This window comes from Sceloporus undulatus, chromosome 6 (assembly GCF_019175285.1).
Source record: "Sceloporus undulatus isolate JIND9_A2432 ecotype Alabama chromosome 6, SceUnd_v1.1, whole genome shotgun sequence".
NCBI lineage: Eukaryota > Metazoa > Chordata > Lepidosauria > Squamata > Phrynosomatidae > Sceloporus > Sceloporus undulatus.
This window is the reverse complement of record NC_056527.1, coordinates 36,578,114-36,594,816: the sequence shown is the minus strand read 5'-3', so window position 1 is coordinate 36,594,816 and position 16,703 is coordinate 36,578,114. Positions and strand designations below refer to the sequence as shown.

The 16,703-nt window shown below is 38.3% G+C and overlaps 1 protein-coding gene across 1 annotated transcript in view; it reads left to right on the top strand.

The window, feature by feature from the left end:
• Positions 1–16,703, top strand: part of DGKB (diacylglycerol kinase beta) — a 277,224-nt gene that overhangs the window by 140,821 nt on the left and 119,700 nt on the right. The window contains exon 22 of the mRNA XM_042476726.1: positions 2,618–2,682. Coding sequence (XP_042332660.1) covers positions 2,618–2,682 — 65 coding nt within the window. The remainder of the gene's footprint in view (positions 1–2,617; positions 2,683–16,703) is intronic.

Sequence of the window (16,703 nt, the reverse complement as noted above, 5' to 3'; positions counted from 1 at the left end):
ATCATTAAATAAACAAAACTCATATATTCAGAGCTGCATAGATGTTACCTGAATATATAAAAGGCAGCATAAATTGCACCATACATAATTACTATTAATAAATAATAACAAGAAAAATTATTTATATCCCGCTCCTCTACAAAATGCAATTGAGGCGGCTTACAACATTAAAATATACATAGACAAACCACCATTCCCACCCACCCCCCTTAAAATACAATTAAACAGATTAAAATCAAAACATACTTACAATTCACAAATAATGATAAACAGTGACTATAGCAAGGTTGAATCAAAAGCTGGATTTCCTTTCTTTTATGGCTGGGAATTTATTCAGGAAAGGTTTTCTGGAAGAGATACACCTTAAAGGCTTTCTTAAAGCTGTTCAGGGTGGTAATATGAAGGATCTCATCCAGCAGACCATTCCATAATCTGGGAGCGATAGCCGAAAAGATCCTCTGGGCGCTCATAGACAATCTTGTTTTTAGAGGCTGTAACAGATTTCTCCCAGAGGACCTGAGTGCACGGGGAGGATTATATGGATAGGTTGGACCCAAGCCATTTAGGGCTTTATAGGTAATAACCAACACCTTGTACTGGGCCCGGAAAATAATAGGCAGCCAGTGAAGTGATCTTAAGATCAGTGTTATGTGGTCTCTTCTGGATGTGACTGAAACCAGTCTGGCTGCCATGTTCTGTACTAGTTGAAGTTTCTGGGACAAGCACAAGGGTAGGCCCATGTGGAGTTCTTTACGGAAATCCAGACGAGGTTACCAGAGCATGTATCACGGTATCAAGGTCCCTGACTTCCAGGAAAGGGTGCAGCTGGCATATCAGCCAAAGCTGATAATAGGCACTCCTGACTGTCGCAATTACCTGATTCATCATCAGGAGTGATGGGTCCTGAAGCATCCCCAGACTTCACAGTCCTTGGAGGAGAATGTGACCCCATCCAGGACTCGGGTTGTATCCCAATACCTGGGTTCGGGGCCACTACCGTGAGTAACTCTCTTTTGTCTGGATTCAGCTTCAATTTGTTTTCCTTCATCCGGTCAATTCTTCATCTGAAAAAGGGAGCACTCATAACTCCCCTCCATTCAAACCTGTGCATAGAAACAAATTAATGCAACATCCAACAAGCTCAGTATTACCTCATATGAACCAGGGGTGCATGCTTAATAGACAAAGAATCCTCATACTGAATTTACAAGAAAGCACAGCACAGTAAGAACAAAATAGAAATATAAAGCACAATAAAAATAGCAAGTATATTTCCATAAAACAAATAAGTAAAAATGCATGACACAACAAGCAAAAGCCATTTGTTTTTTGAGGGGGAAATACACAAAGGAATTGATTTGCAAATATTGGCAGCAGCTTGTTACTACTTAGGTGTTTTCTTTCATTTTTACAATGCAAGAACTTAAATGTGGTTTGTAGAAATCATTAATATTAATTAGAGCTTTTTGAAAGCTCCTAGTGGCTGGAAGGCCTTGTCAATCATTTGACAATAATTCCTCCCCTTCCCTGTCACTCCTGTACACTTTTCCCAGGAAAAAAAATTACTTTAGGGAAAGGGGGGGAAACTACATTACCATAGGCATGGACAACATGCAATCCTAAGGGTTTTGTTTTTTGGGTTGTGGGGAGAGTTGTCTTTAAATCTCTTGGATATCCATTTTTCTGTCCCAAAGGACCTTGGACTTTTTCACCAAACGAAGCTCCATCCACACTACAGAATTATAGTGCCATGATTCCACTTTAACTGTCGTGGTTCCATGTTATAGAAACCTGTAGTGATCCTTTTAGGGAGTACCATTTAAAAGGTTCAGCCACAGAGCTCCAGTTCCTCCACATAGTGCTGAATGTTAGGCATACCAGTTGAAAACAGTGTTCATTTGCTTCTATTTTTAATTTCATTTGTGGGGTGAGCATTGCTGCTTTGTAGTGTGTGGTTTTGGTGTGGTTTGTGATACTGCTTTGGCTGTCTCTCTGTTTATTGGCAGCAATATTGATATATTGGTAGCAATACTGATATAAATAGTCTTGATAAAGGTAAATGCTGATTATTTAAATTTTCAAAACTATCAATTAGTTATTTTAATTTTATTGATTTAAAATATAATTCGCAAGGTAAATATGCATTAGAGAGTAATTGTGGGACAGTACAATCCTAACTCAAAGAGACACTGGTTATACAGGATTAGAATTAAGAGTAACCTTCTGTCATATGCTCTTGTTTGTAAGCAGAGTAATCTGCTTGCAAAACTGCTTTTTCAGCTATGATCAGCCCACAGGAAAATTAAACCAAAACAACAGAACAACAAATAGGGGTGGAGTGAGGTAGAAGTCAAATTATGCCAGATCCAGATCCAGGGATATAGTTACAATGCCAGGAGAAATATGGGACCAGATGAGGCTAGTTTTAAGTAATTTCCAACATCTTAAACTGGGAAAGGTTTGGATTCAGCAAAACCTCACCTGATTCATCTGGCCCTTGGCCCTCTTGGAGAGTTAGGATTTCATTCTTATTTTGTTAGCAACGTTTAAGAAATTGTTTCATATTTTGCCTGGCACCCAAGAATTATATTTCCTTTTTTATTATTATTTCTTACAGGATGCTTCAATTGCTCACAGATTTCATATCATGCGAGAAAAACATCCAGAGAAGTTCAACAGCAGGTGAGAGTACATTTTAAAACATAACAAAACAAAAAACACATCTAGGAACAGTGAATTATTGTCAGGTGACAAAGGTCTATGCACCATGAAAAGTAAATTATCATTTTAGATTGCAATCATAACTCATCAAGTCAGCTGACAGACGCATGGGGCCTGAGCAGATGGAAAGGAAAAACTGGCTCAATCCTAGTTTTTCCCATACTGATTGGAAACTCCACTGTCTGCATGGCTTGCTCCCAAGGTGAGCCAAACATCCACAGATGGACTGCACCATGTGGTATCAAGCCACACCTATTGGTTTATTTTTTCCACCTCCCCATCATCTATGTGCACCATTCCACAGACACACCACCTGACACCAGAATTACTTCCCTCTTCCTGCCAGCTGCCATCCCATTGAATGCCCTGTGTGCCTGGCCACACAGTGGCACAAGTGATACACCATCTCTACAGTGCATCAGTGTACCCAGTGACACATTGGCAAAGCATAATCATGGAGACTTCTCATACATGCCCACTTCCTCTTTCTTCATGTATATTTTAATTTGGGTTAATTTAGTTTGTGTATGTTTTAATTACACCCATTGATTTCCTGGTGACCTACATTGTTTGTCGTATTTTCACATCAATAGTGCAGATGACCTCTTGTGCATCTGTACTTTCAAACAGAAAAACTATATGGTGAGCAATGGCGTCTGTGTCTCACCAATCCCAGGGTGCATGCTCCAGACTGCTTCCATATGCTACCTGGGCTTTCCCACATTCCTATCATGGTGTTTATATGTCACTGCCATGGCGGGCATTTTTTGCATTAAAGCAGAGTATCAGGGCTTTCTTTCCCTCAGTTTTTAGTGCGGAGCACAGCTTCATATCAGTTTGTTCTCAGTTTGGCTCCATGCATCGTATAAACAGCTTTATTTTCATAGTGCAGACAACCCTAAGACCAGCTGAAGTTGTGCTGAATGCAAACCCCTTAAGTTTAGGTGTTTTAAAATTATCTTTTTAAATTGCATTTATTCTTTCAATGTGAGGTTTGTGTGATAATAGTTTAATTCAGGTTTATTGCTCACTTTTTTGTTTTTAACTGTTCTTTTAAATTGTGAGCTGTTTTGAGTCCTGATTTTTTGGGGGAAAGCAGCAAATTGTTATTATCATTATCATTATTATTTAAAATTACCCGGGGTTGGCTTTGTGCCTGTGTCTCTGGACTTGAGATTTAGATCTGGTATAATACAGCAATCCATCACTCCACCCCTTCTCCATCTCCCCTTTGTTTTTGCTTTTTCGCTGGCTGAGATTAGCCAGTATAGCAATGGTGCATCAATAGATTCTCAGCCAGCTGATGTTTGAGATCAGGTAGCAAAGGAGCTTGAGTTATAAGGGCTGTTCAACCAGCAAAATGCTAGCCATCAAAAGAGACTGCCTAAACACCTACAGTCATTACATCTTTGAGTTAGGATTGCACATGAGAATGAAATAATAACACTTGCATATCATCACTATGATTTATGGTATGTTTAAAGTGTGTTGTCATGAATACTGTCATTTTTCATTTTAGTTTTGTTCTTCGCTGTCCTGAAACAAAATCTTTGCATGTTTCCTTTGATAAATATCTACCAGGATTTTCTATTTACTTTTGGAACTGTGGTTTCAGATATTTCTGTTCCTAATAAATGCTATACTTTCCAAATTGCACCAAAAACATCACATGATAGACTTCATCAAACTCATCAATAAACAGAAGAGTGGGGCTTGTGATTTGAAGTAGTAAAACTCTCAAATAGCTCAGTTTATCTTTTTCTATAAGAAGTAAAGTGACAATCAAGGGATGTAAATGAATGTTATTCCCAGTGCAGTGACACAGAATTCCTCAAAAATAAAAGATCATGTAATGAGAAAAAAGACAAGGAAAGAAGTAGCATGAGACTTTAATCTCTATTAAGAAATTATATCCCTAGATGGATGGATGAAGAGATAGACAGAGAATAAAATATAAAGCACAGAGGGCACAGTTTGTTGAGGACAAAGATTTATGACAATATCAGTAGCAAATTATGCAAAAAAGCAAACAACAACAACAAACAACCTTGTTAGTCTGTATGTATCTTTAGATTTTCCATCTTCTAGTATAATCAGTTATCTGATATCATAAGTGAAGTAGGTATTACTTTTTTTTAAAAAAAAAACTGTTCTGGCATATAAAATGCTTGACTCTTAAGACCAGCATGATAGAGATGTTGATGCACTGTGTGGTATCTGAAGATCCCTGAGTTGACACTTTGCCATTAGGCACTGCAGAACACTTATTAGACAGCTGCAGCTGTGAATCCTTATGTTTTGCTTCCACTTTTATACTTGTGTGCTGACAGGAGCCTCTTTTATACACATCACAAGTAAGAGCAACTGAATGCTGCTTTAAGGTTTCTTATCAGTAGAAAGATTGGGGCAAAATGGTAAAATCTGGGGAAAAAAAGAAACTTTATGCATGTTCTGCATGTTTTGTTTTGGATTTTACATAATGTTCAGAAAACAAAAATATGCTCACACGCATTGGGTTTGATTATTTTTAACTTTTGGACATGAACATGAAAAAAAATCAATAATGAAAAATATGATACAAAATAGCATTTGCACCGTCATTTTGGTAAATGGGATTATAAGTAATGGATTTTTTTTTACAAAATGGTGGACATAAATAAAATCACCCTTAGTCAATATAGATGTAGTGATCCTAAAACTGTACATGTAGCCATCTCTGAGGGATTCTACATCTGCTTCTCTCATACATTCAATATTCACATATTCTGCAATGGGGAACTTAACTGTATATCTGGAAGCTCCACACAGGATTAGTACCTTGGAAATTCAGTGTTTTACAGTGGGCCCTTGAAATCCACTGGGGTTTGATTCCAGTAAACCCATGGATACCAAAATCCATGGATGCTCAAGTCCCATTATATATGGTGACATAGTAAAATGGTGTCATTTATATAACATAACTTTTTGGAGTTATTTATTTATTTATAGACTAGTTTCTTTTTTTCCTTTTTTAAAGAAAATTTTATTGATGTCTTAAAAAACATACATTGGCATACATTACATACATCACATACAAATACCTATAGACTATTTTCAAGCCATGGATGGTTGAATCCGTGGATGCAGAATCCGTGGATACAGATGGCCAATTGTATATTGTCAGGAGGTCTTGGCAGATAGAATATACTTCTTACTGCATAAATTCACAGTGCATACACGAGGGGAGCTGAGAAAGCTACATGGCCTCAAAGTAGCAAGGCTAAATCTGTGATCCCACTTTATCCATGTTGACTTGAAAAGAGAGCTATGTTTGAGTAGAGCTGACGGGCTTCAACATTCTGGAGATATTCTGGGCCATGCAGATGGTAGATATCTCTCTTGAGAGCAAACATTCCCTAATGTCTTGAAGGAAAAAAGTGGTCCTGAAAACATTTATTAACATGGTGAAAATCCAGCAAATTACAGAACATTTTTCATTACTAGAGGGTGCAGTCCTTCCTAGAAAAAAAAATCAGGTCACTTTAGTTGATCTGATTTGAGGGATGAAATTGCCTTTTCTCACCCTGCCTGAAGTTCTTTGCTGGGAACTGGAAAGACAGAATGAAACTCTAGCAATTTTCTTAGAGCCTTCAGTGTCTTTTGATATCATATGCTGATACAGGGGTTGCTAAAAATATTCACAGATTACAATTGGTCTAGAAAGTCAGGGAGCTTTCACAGCAAAGAAGACATTCTCTATCCCAGATATACAGTGCACCTATTACTTGTAATGGGGCTCAAGCATACACACTATTTCTTTTACGCAGGGGGGGTCCAGAACAGATACCCCATGTAAAAGAAGGGCACACTGTAATAGTTTTTATTTCATTGTATGACTCAATTTAAGATGTTAATGTTAACTTTTATGATGTAGTTAACCTTTATGATGAAGCTTGGTGTAGTGATTGGAATGTTGGACTAGCATTCTAAGTGACCAGAGTTCAGATAACTACTAAGCCATGAAAATCCCACTGGGTGACTTTGAACAAGTCTTACTCTCCTGGCCTTAGTGGAATGTAATGATAAACTTGCTCTGATTAATAAATCTTGTAATAAAAAGCCTATGATAGGTTGACAAAAGTTGGAGTCACCTTGAAGGCACATAACAACAGGCTCTAAGGGTGCTCTGGTGGTTCCCTCTTGACTATCCTTTTTTCTCTCTCTTTTTAAGGAAAATCTCAGAGGACTAAGTTTTATTTGCCTATGAATTATGCAAGTGGTAATCAAATGGTGGGGCAGGACCCCCAGAGGGAAAGTGAGAGTTACTCGAGGGGGGGGCACTAGACTTGCAGGCCTGATCCTTCCTCGTCCTCTTCCCAAACTTTTTGATGTGTAAAATTTATACATGCATTGGGTTAAATATTGAATTTACTAAAATAAAACTGCTCTAATTTGAACAATGCTATTTCCTTATACAATGTTAACATATGAATGCCGTCAGCCCTCCATATTGGCAGAATAGCAATCCATAGACTGGAGCATCTGTGGATGGCCCCACCCCATTGTTGTCAATAGTAGCACATGCCTGTAGCCGTGCCAACACCTCCATGTGCATGGTGGCATCCATTGATGATAATGGGACTTGAGGTATTGTGAATTTTTGTATCCATGAGAGTGGGGACAGAAGCGAACCCCTGCTGATATGGATGGCTGACTGTAAACATGAAGGTGCAAATTAAAATACATATACTAAACAAACAAGATATTTTTGTTTGTATACTACATCGAGTGGTCAGGGGGAACAACATCCACATCTAAATGTACAGGAGGATCCCAAGGGTAAAACATTTGAATAGCACAGGGTTATGAAGTCTTTTATTTTCTTCTAACATTTTAAATATTACATATTAATATTCAAGTGGCTTTTTTACTGTGTATTTTGTGTTCTTAGTCATTTTCTCACTGTTGAATTGGATTGTATTTTGGATGCTGTTTTATTTGAGGCTTGTGTCCAGGCAGGAAAAAAGCATATATACATACTTAAAATAAATACATTACACTTTGCACAAATACCCTAAAGTCATTAGATCCTGTCTAATCTTGGAAGTTAATTAGGGTCAGCCCTTGTTAGTACTTGGATGGGAGACCACCAATGAATACTTGGTGCTGTCAGCTATATTTAAGAGTAAGGAATGGGCAAAACCACCTCTTGAGTATTCCTTGCATGGGAAAACCCTATGGAATTAGTGGGGTTGTGATAAGTCAACAGACTTCTTGAAGGCTTATGCACACACATTTTGCATGTCATTTGAAAATTTTGACTTGAAACACAACAAATTGGTATATTCATGGGCTGAGGGCAGGGCCTTAGCTTTGGGATTCTTGAAGAGTTTATGAAACTGAAGTGATGGTGATACAAGATTATTGATATCATAAGAACATGTTCCTTGCAATCTGATACTGTCTATATTTCAATATTGCCCATAATAAATACCCAGTTTTGTAGTGATGATGCCATAAAATAATTATAATACAAATATAATGAGGTAAAAAATGATACCGTAGCAAGGATGCTTTGTGAGTTTCCAAAGACAAATAGGAAGAGTTACTGAACATTTAGCAGATACAGAATTCCTAGATTCTAATGGCAAAGCTGGTTTATTAGGAATATGCTGCATATTTTCAGCAGTTAGCAATTATAATTTATAAAAAACTCTGCTAATCATATGGTTTCAGCTCAGATTTCATGTCCCAATAAATCATATGCCATTAATAACATCTGCTAGTCGGCTCACCTTGAAATTCATCTATATTTTAAAGAACCTGATCCTTCTAACATTATCTTAAGGAAATTAATTGCAAAAAATATATGTCTCGCCCTTATACCCTTTGCTATATAGATACTAAAAGAATTAGTAGGGAAATACCAAGTCCTAGGACTATTTTCATTTCTAAAGGTAGTGTAGAACAAGTATAGGAATTAACTTTATGTGAATTTGCATTAAGCTTACTATGTTTGTTCATTTATAATTAGAAATTATAAAGCATTTTTAAAAAATACAAAGAGTTTGTCCACTAATAGGGCACAGTGCTGTTGTTCATGTACACAAAGAATAGAGCATAGAATGCTTTCCTTGCACACTTGCTCATAGATGTCATAGGTGAACATTCACACTGAGGAGAGGCCCATCAGTTACTCTTGCTGAATGATCCAGAAGATTGTAACTTTACAGAATTATTTCCCAGGTTTAGAACCCTAAGATTAAGAAACCCAGAGCCACAAACTTAAATGAATTTACTTGGAAGCCAGTCCTGTTTATTCAGTAGCCTTCATTTCTAAGGTGCAGTTCTGGAAGTAAGTCCCATTGAATAGGGAGAAATGGAAATGTACTGTTAGATCTTTGCATTTTCTTTTAATGTGCTTGTTCTCATAATTGAAAACAAGTACCAGTATATTTTTGTTGTGGTTTTGTTGACATTGTGTTTTAGTCATTTTCTGTTAGTTTGGTAATTATGACTCTGTTTGGCATCAATAACTGTGCACTTAGCTTCAGCTGAAAGCATCAGTCAGTGACACCATCCACTTTATGTTTGTGACCTCCCAAGATGGTCTGTACTAATGAGGAAATACAGTGTTTAGCTTGTCTTTAACTGCTAGTGGTTCATATACCTTTTATTATATTTTAACAGGAATTTGTAATTTGTGATGCTACTCACATCCCCCAGGCCACACCCTGGCCAGGGACATGAGTTTGTTGACCTCTTGAATGGAGGCCAGCAACCAATTAGATGTGGCGCTCCCATGCTGCATTGGAGAAGGGGTTGGGGTGGAGAAAAGGCTATTAACCTGGTGCCAACCCTGCCTTCTTCCTCCTGCAAATTTGTTGTCCCACCCACCCACCTCTATTTCAGGGTGGCTATGTTGGTCACTCTTAGGGCCGAGAAGGAATTTCCTCCCCTTTCCAAGGGGTTTTGCCTACTCCATACTATCGTCCGGGAACTTAGACAACTGGTTGGGTGTGGACCTAAATAGGCAGTCACATGCAGCTGATGGGGGGGGGGGATTATTTGTCAGTTGAATACCTATCGCACCGTCTTGGGGTGAAGGTTAGGGCTCTGAAACTTTCTTTTTAGGTTGTGTGACTAAAGGGATAGGAAAAGGGTTCACTTGGGACAGGAACAGTTAAGCTGCTTAAGCTAATTTGCCTATCAGGTATTAGCTTTAAGGAGAAACTAATTTCAGGGAAATAATTTATTGTTTTCCAATGAAAAGGGACAGAAAAATAAAAGTATATGCCAGGTTGAGATTCAAGATTCTTAAACTGAGTCCCTGTTACAACCTATTTGCAGGGAGTCCAGATGATACAGGGCCCAATCCATAAGTTTGCCACGAACAGTCTAGACTGTGTCAGGCGTGTTCATTGCAAAGCCTGGGGTACACCCCTATCATGATGGAATTTTAAAAATCATTAGATATTGAGCCCTCCACCTGATACTGGGCAGCTATTCAAAATGTGTGCTGCTCTGCCACTCAGCAGAGCTATTGCTGCTGTGCATTGCTCACTCTGCAATTAAAATGAGATGCCTGGCCATTTGAGTAAGGCGGGATGCCTTCTTCTGATTCCAGAGCAAGTGACGTGCAGCAGCAGCAACAACAGCAGCTGAGCTGGGCAGCACAGCAGGATATGCATGTAAACGACTGCCTGGCTCAGAATGGGGGAGAGGGGGTGTCCCAGGTAATGGGGGGAGGTTGAGGTAGCTCTGGGGTGAGGATAGTCCAGAGCTCCCAGAGTATCTTGCTCATGCAGACACTACCAGTTGATGGACAGATGTGTTAGGACTTTCTTTGCAGTGACACCCTTGTTGTGGAAATCTCTGCTATAAGTTCAAAAGCTTTATCCCTTTTGAACTTCCTACAGCGAGGAAAGATTTAAAATCAGGAATGGCTTTTTAAATAGCTTTGTGTGTATTTCAGTGCACCAGATCTGTTCCAATCTCTGAAGCTAAGCAGGGTCAGGCCTGGTTAGTACTTGGATGAGGGAGCCAACATGGACAGCTGTCTGCGGGTGGCTATATTCACAGGAATGCAGTGGCAAACCATCTCTGAGCATTTCTTTCCTAAGAAAACCATATGAAATTTTGTAGTCACCATGTATCAACAGGCAACTTGCAGCACATACTAAATTCATGTATTTTTTTTAAAAAAAACTACTTAAAATTTTTTTTAGTTTATTTTTAAATAATGTTTTTACCTCTCCTTTATTCTGTACATCACCCCAGGAACCCTATTAGGCTAACAGGCAATAAGCAAATCTTGAATGAATGAATGAATGAATAAAGGATTTAAAATGAATTTATATGTTTGTAAAATGTTTGCAGCCACATTGGTCCATTAGAGGCGGGTGGGGTCAAAATAACAACAGAATAGTACATGTATTGGGACCAAACATAAAGTAGCAGGGTTTTTATGATTTGTTTTAAAATTAAACCATCATGTTAAACAAAATTTGAGGGAGGGGAGGATAGTGTGTTTAGGGATGTGGGGAAAAAATGCCCTCTGTGGTTCATGTGTGATTTCAGAAATATAGAAAAAATATCAGCGCATAAATGTTTCTTTCACGATTTACAAATGTGTGTGAATTTTAGGGAGCATGTATTAAGATGCTTGGTTCCTGTTATCACTATTGCCTAGTAGTGTAATCCCCCTTGACAACAGGCTAATGTCTTCTAAAAAATGTGCCAAATATGCTTTGGGGCTAATGCCATAGCCCAGATTTAATTTGTAAGAAAGTTCAAAGGTGAATATGTCCCATATATGTTGATATACCACTCATCCAAATTCTCATTTGAAGTTGTATAAAGTATTGTTTCTCAACTTTGGACTCTCCAAATGTTTTAGACTTCACCTTCTGAAAACCCTAGCCAACATGGCAAAACATATGGAGAGCCAAAACTGAAAAGCACTGATGTCACCCATATGAACAGCAGGAGACATCTACAGTACTTCTTTCAAAGACCATGGTCTCAAGCCATTGAAGAAATCAGCTTCATTCATGATACAGTTCCAGACTCTTCCTTTTTGTTCCCCTTATCTTTAGAAGTTAGTTGTAAAACATCAGAAGTGATGGAAAATTAAATATATAGCTTTAATCTAGTATTCCTTGGGGTAATAATGATACGTCTTGCCCTCTAGAATAGGACTAAATTATTGTGCTGGTGATTGCCTTTCAGTGTACCCTTGAAATAAAAGATGTCAGTTTGACAGGATTCTGCTGTCAACATGGGAGAATCATAGACTGCACCACAGGCTGACAAATCCAAACACTCTTTAATGTTAAGCAACTTTCCCTGCTGAGTTGAAAAATTGCCCAGTATATATTCTGCAAGTACAAACTGTTGATTCATAACAGATACATATGCTATAGGCCAATGTCAATAAAATCTAATTTTCTTCAAATGATGTCAGGCAGGCAACATATTTTCATTACTTGGGTTATTCTGTTGTTTTGAGTAGTTCAGTGAGTCTCCACTGCCCCCACTCTGGATACTAAAGTGTCAACTATCTATTGCTTTATATTTTAAAACAATGGCCATTAAATGTCTGTTAGTTTCCAATCCCATTTAACCCTAATATAAGCAGTTTAAAATGATGTTTAATAACTTGGAGTGAACTGTAATATCTCAGGAACACTGCAGGAAATGGTGCTTGTGGAATTCACTACCACATGATGTAACTGGGGTCACCAAAAGGGGAGTAGGCATTTTCAATGGTCACTGCTTTTGATGGTTGTATATTATCTCCAGTATCAGAAACAGGGATGAGAATATTCTTCACATTCTCTTTATCTTAGATTTTAGAAACCTGAAGTTATTTCTGTCACCACAGTGAAAAGGTTTGCAATTGTCAGGAAATTCTTAGAAAACAAACTGAAGCAAAGTTCTTCCCAGTTTAAATCAGCTCAGTTAGATAGAAATAACTGTTTGCAGTATGGAGGACATAATGGAGTTTATCACGCGGGGGAGAAAGCGTCATGCTCCTGTTTTTTTCTGTTACCGTTGTGCAATTTCACAAGAGCAGCGAAACAGTAACGGGAGATGATCACACCTAAACCAAAGATGATGCAGTTCCACTTTAATTACAGAAGAATAGCGCTTTTAGTGTACATACCTGTACACTCCCATGTTGACAGCAGAATCCTGACAAATGGACATTTTTGTAGTCTCTGCACAGGCGCAGAAGAGATATACTGGCAGTTCTCCCCTCCCCACCCAACCATCATTGCTGTTATTTTGAATAGCAAGCTGGGAATGAAACCGCAATTGCAGTAATGCGTAATTGCACAATATTAGTGCTTTGTAAGTACACACTTGTGGTAATAACATTTAGATTGCGCTTTTGAGATGTTCTTAATGATTTAAAATGTTAATACAATCTGACGGGAACATGACACCTTGATAACTTCTGGGCAACGCGATCATCCTGATGTCATGTGATCATCTTCTTCACAATTGCACAATGGTAACAGAAAAAAAACAACAGGAGCATGACGCTTTCTCCCCCGTGTGATAAACTCCATAGAGTTGTACCTGCCTGCCATATAGGTGTTAAGAGATATGGAGCCTCTAAGAAGAAAAGAGTTGCAAACCTGATTCACCATTAACATGGCTGAATATGTGAAAAGTCAAACCCAGATCTTTGAAAGGTAAGCATTTAAAATTTTATATACTTATTTTTTTCATTGATATGCTGCCTTTCTCCCAAAATGGGACCCAAAGCATCTTCCAAAAATAGTAAATTAAAAATGTTTATAATAAAATTTTAAAACAATTAAAATAATCTCATAAAAGACATTAAAATTATTTTAAAAGCAACCAAAAGTTTAAAAGCTAATTAATGTGGATAGACTCAATCAGGGAAGCTATAACCCTGTGTTTGCAAGCCCTGAACAGGGCTATTGATAACACGGTGACTTGGAGGTCACCATAAATCAAAGTCAATTTGACAGCAACAAGAACAACTTTGTAGTCTTTCCCAGCTTCAACCTCGTCTTAAGAAATGAGCTGAGAATGTTATGAACCCCCCCCCCCCAAAGAAAAACATTTTCAAAGGGCAATTTGTTCAGCATGTAGGGCCAAGAGTGTGCAGCCATGTAAGTGGGCTGTCCCAAGGCACTGAATCCTTGGGGAAACTTCTCCCTGCTGAACTTTTGTGCCATGTGTTTTTAGATTACAAAACAGCAGGGATGGTCTTGTTGGTGCTGATTGTATGTAAGAAATTCCAGCAGCCTTTTTGGTTGAAGAGTGGGGTAAAAGTACTTCCAGTAAATCAATCAACCAGTAAATGCACTGTTGTACAAATGTTTTTAACAGTTACAGGCAAAAATATCCTATGCATCAATAACGTATAGACAGCTTTCCTTCTTGATCTTAGGTTGATGTGCATTGACATAAGTAGTCAATAGCACTGCAGAAGAGCCACAAGGTTACATCACCCAAGAGCTAATATTATAGAATCATGGGATCCTAGAACTGGAATAGACCCCAAGAGCCATCCAATCCAATCCTCTGCCATGCAGAGATACACAATCAAAGCACTCCTGACAGATGGCCATCCAACCTTTGTTTAAAAAACAACAACCCTAAAGATGATTTTTAAGAATATTAGTTTGGCATCACAAATTAGACAAGTTACATTTTTGGACTACAGCTCCCCAAATTCTCTAATCAGCAAGTTCCACATTCTGATAAGCAGAACTATCTCTAGTCTTCAGCATTCTTTTCTGAATACTGAACTAAAATTCTTTCAGTTACATAAAAACTACATGTATTTAGAAATATTCCCTGAGATTGAAAAATATTGTCATTCCAGATCAAAATTGAATCTAAATGGCTTACTGGCTGAGATGCCAATTCTGACAATTGTAAGGTCAGAAGGTTGGCAGTTTGACATCCATGTTCCACGTGATATATGTTCCACATGGCCTTTGTAGCTCCTCCAACGCAATTTCTATGGCCAGTGTCTGTTAAGGTCTCCATCAAAACTGGCAATGCAAGCCAGAAACAAACTTCTGGGGCAAAGCTTAACCCACAAACATAGGACTGACTGAACTGTCCCTCCATGCCTGGCTTTGCTTCAGCGCTTAGAAAGTCAAAAGGATGGAGCAAAGGCTTCTACTCTCTTTCATCCAGCCTTTAGTATGTTTACTAATAGTTATGCCTGCTGGACTTTTGCAAGTTCCTTGGCATTGCTTTCCTTTGCTTCATCCTTTACATCTTACATTACAGGCCCTTGAGTTTACCCTCGACTTATTCATGAGTCATATCAAAATCCATAATTCTGGCCTCAAAACCTGCCTTTGACGTATACATGAGGTCAACTTATAGCCAAGTATATACAGTATGTGGAAAAGTCTGGTTGAGATTCTCAATCAAGATAGTCTGGACCCAAGCCATATAGGGTTTGGGAAGTGTTTCCCATGCATTCCCTGCGCATGCTTTTCCTGATTTTCAGTTTGCATGCACACACATATACTTGAGACATTTGCCAGCCTCCGTCAAGGAGATGGTGCCCGCTTCATGCATAGCTCACAAACTTTGGGCCCAGATGAGCCTTGGTTGCAAACCCGGCTTCTCGCACATCCTTTGTGCTGCAATGTGTGAAAAACTGGGTCAGGACCTGTGAAGCCCCCATTCCAGGCTGAGAGCTACCGCTTGTTCCACGTGATGGGGTGAGCTCCTGTCATCAGTCCTGGCTTTTGCCAGTCTAGCAGTTCAAAAGCATGTAAAATGTGCAAGATAAATAGGTACCACTTTGGTGGGGAGGTTATAGCATTCTGGGCAGTCATGCTGGCCACATGACCACCAGAGTTGCCTTTGGACAATGCTGGCTCTTTGACTTAGTAACAGAGATGAGCAGCAACCTTTACCTTTTACCTTTACATCACAGCTGGGCAGAATATCCGGAGGCCAACCACATCAGACCTAAAATCCATAAAAAGGATGACAAATCAAAATGGAAGTAGGCAGAAATCTATTTACATGTTTTACATGAGGCCATGCATCCTATGTTATTACAAAAATATTGTTCAGGAACACTTGTAAAGGCAGCAAAACATTTTGTACTGATTTGTGTTTGTTTGGGTTTTTTTTTTGGTGGAGGAGGGTGAAAATGGATTGCTTCAGACCATTCTATTTGACTCCAACTTACTGGGTCAGAAATAAGTCAACACTGATGGCCAGTTTTTAGGAAATGAATTGCTGTATTGCAATCCAATTCAAGAAAAGAGAAACCTGTCTATCTTAGCAAGGATCATTACTAGAGTTTCATGTGTACTAATTAAATAGAAAAGTGTCAGTGCAATCAGAAGGCTCAAGCTTTGATACAAGCATGCATTGTGAACTATAAACAAACCTTATCCTTTTCTGGATCAGCAAACTTGTTTGACTTGTTCTGCTGAGGATCTGTCTTTCAATCTACAAATGTTTAGTTTATATGCAGTCTGGACTAAAAGTGTGGAATCTAGAAAAAAGTAGGAATTTCTCAAGTTTGTTCAGATTTCCACTGGTCCCCTGTTATGGATAGATCTAGATTTGTTTGTTGGTTCCATAAGGATTGAGAATATTTGTGCAAATATTCTTGTTTATAAACCTGTCGAAAAAGGGGGGAACCATACTATTACTCTGGCATGCTATAATTCATGCCAGAGTATGTGTGATCCTTAACCAGACAAATAAGAGTGCTGACTACACTCACACACACTTTATAAACGAATATCTGAAACATTTAACCAAAAAAAAAAAAAAAAATCAGTTCCTGCTTTTATGACAATTCATTTGAATTGCTTATGTTGTTTCTTAACATGTAGCACTTTTATGCAAATAAAAACTGTTTTGACTTGATCACAGTTTGCATTTTAAGAAGTAGCATCATTCAGTCATATTGTTTTTCATGCCTTTGCATTAGGATGTTCGCATAACTAAACACATTTACATCTCATTCTTCA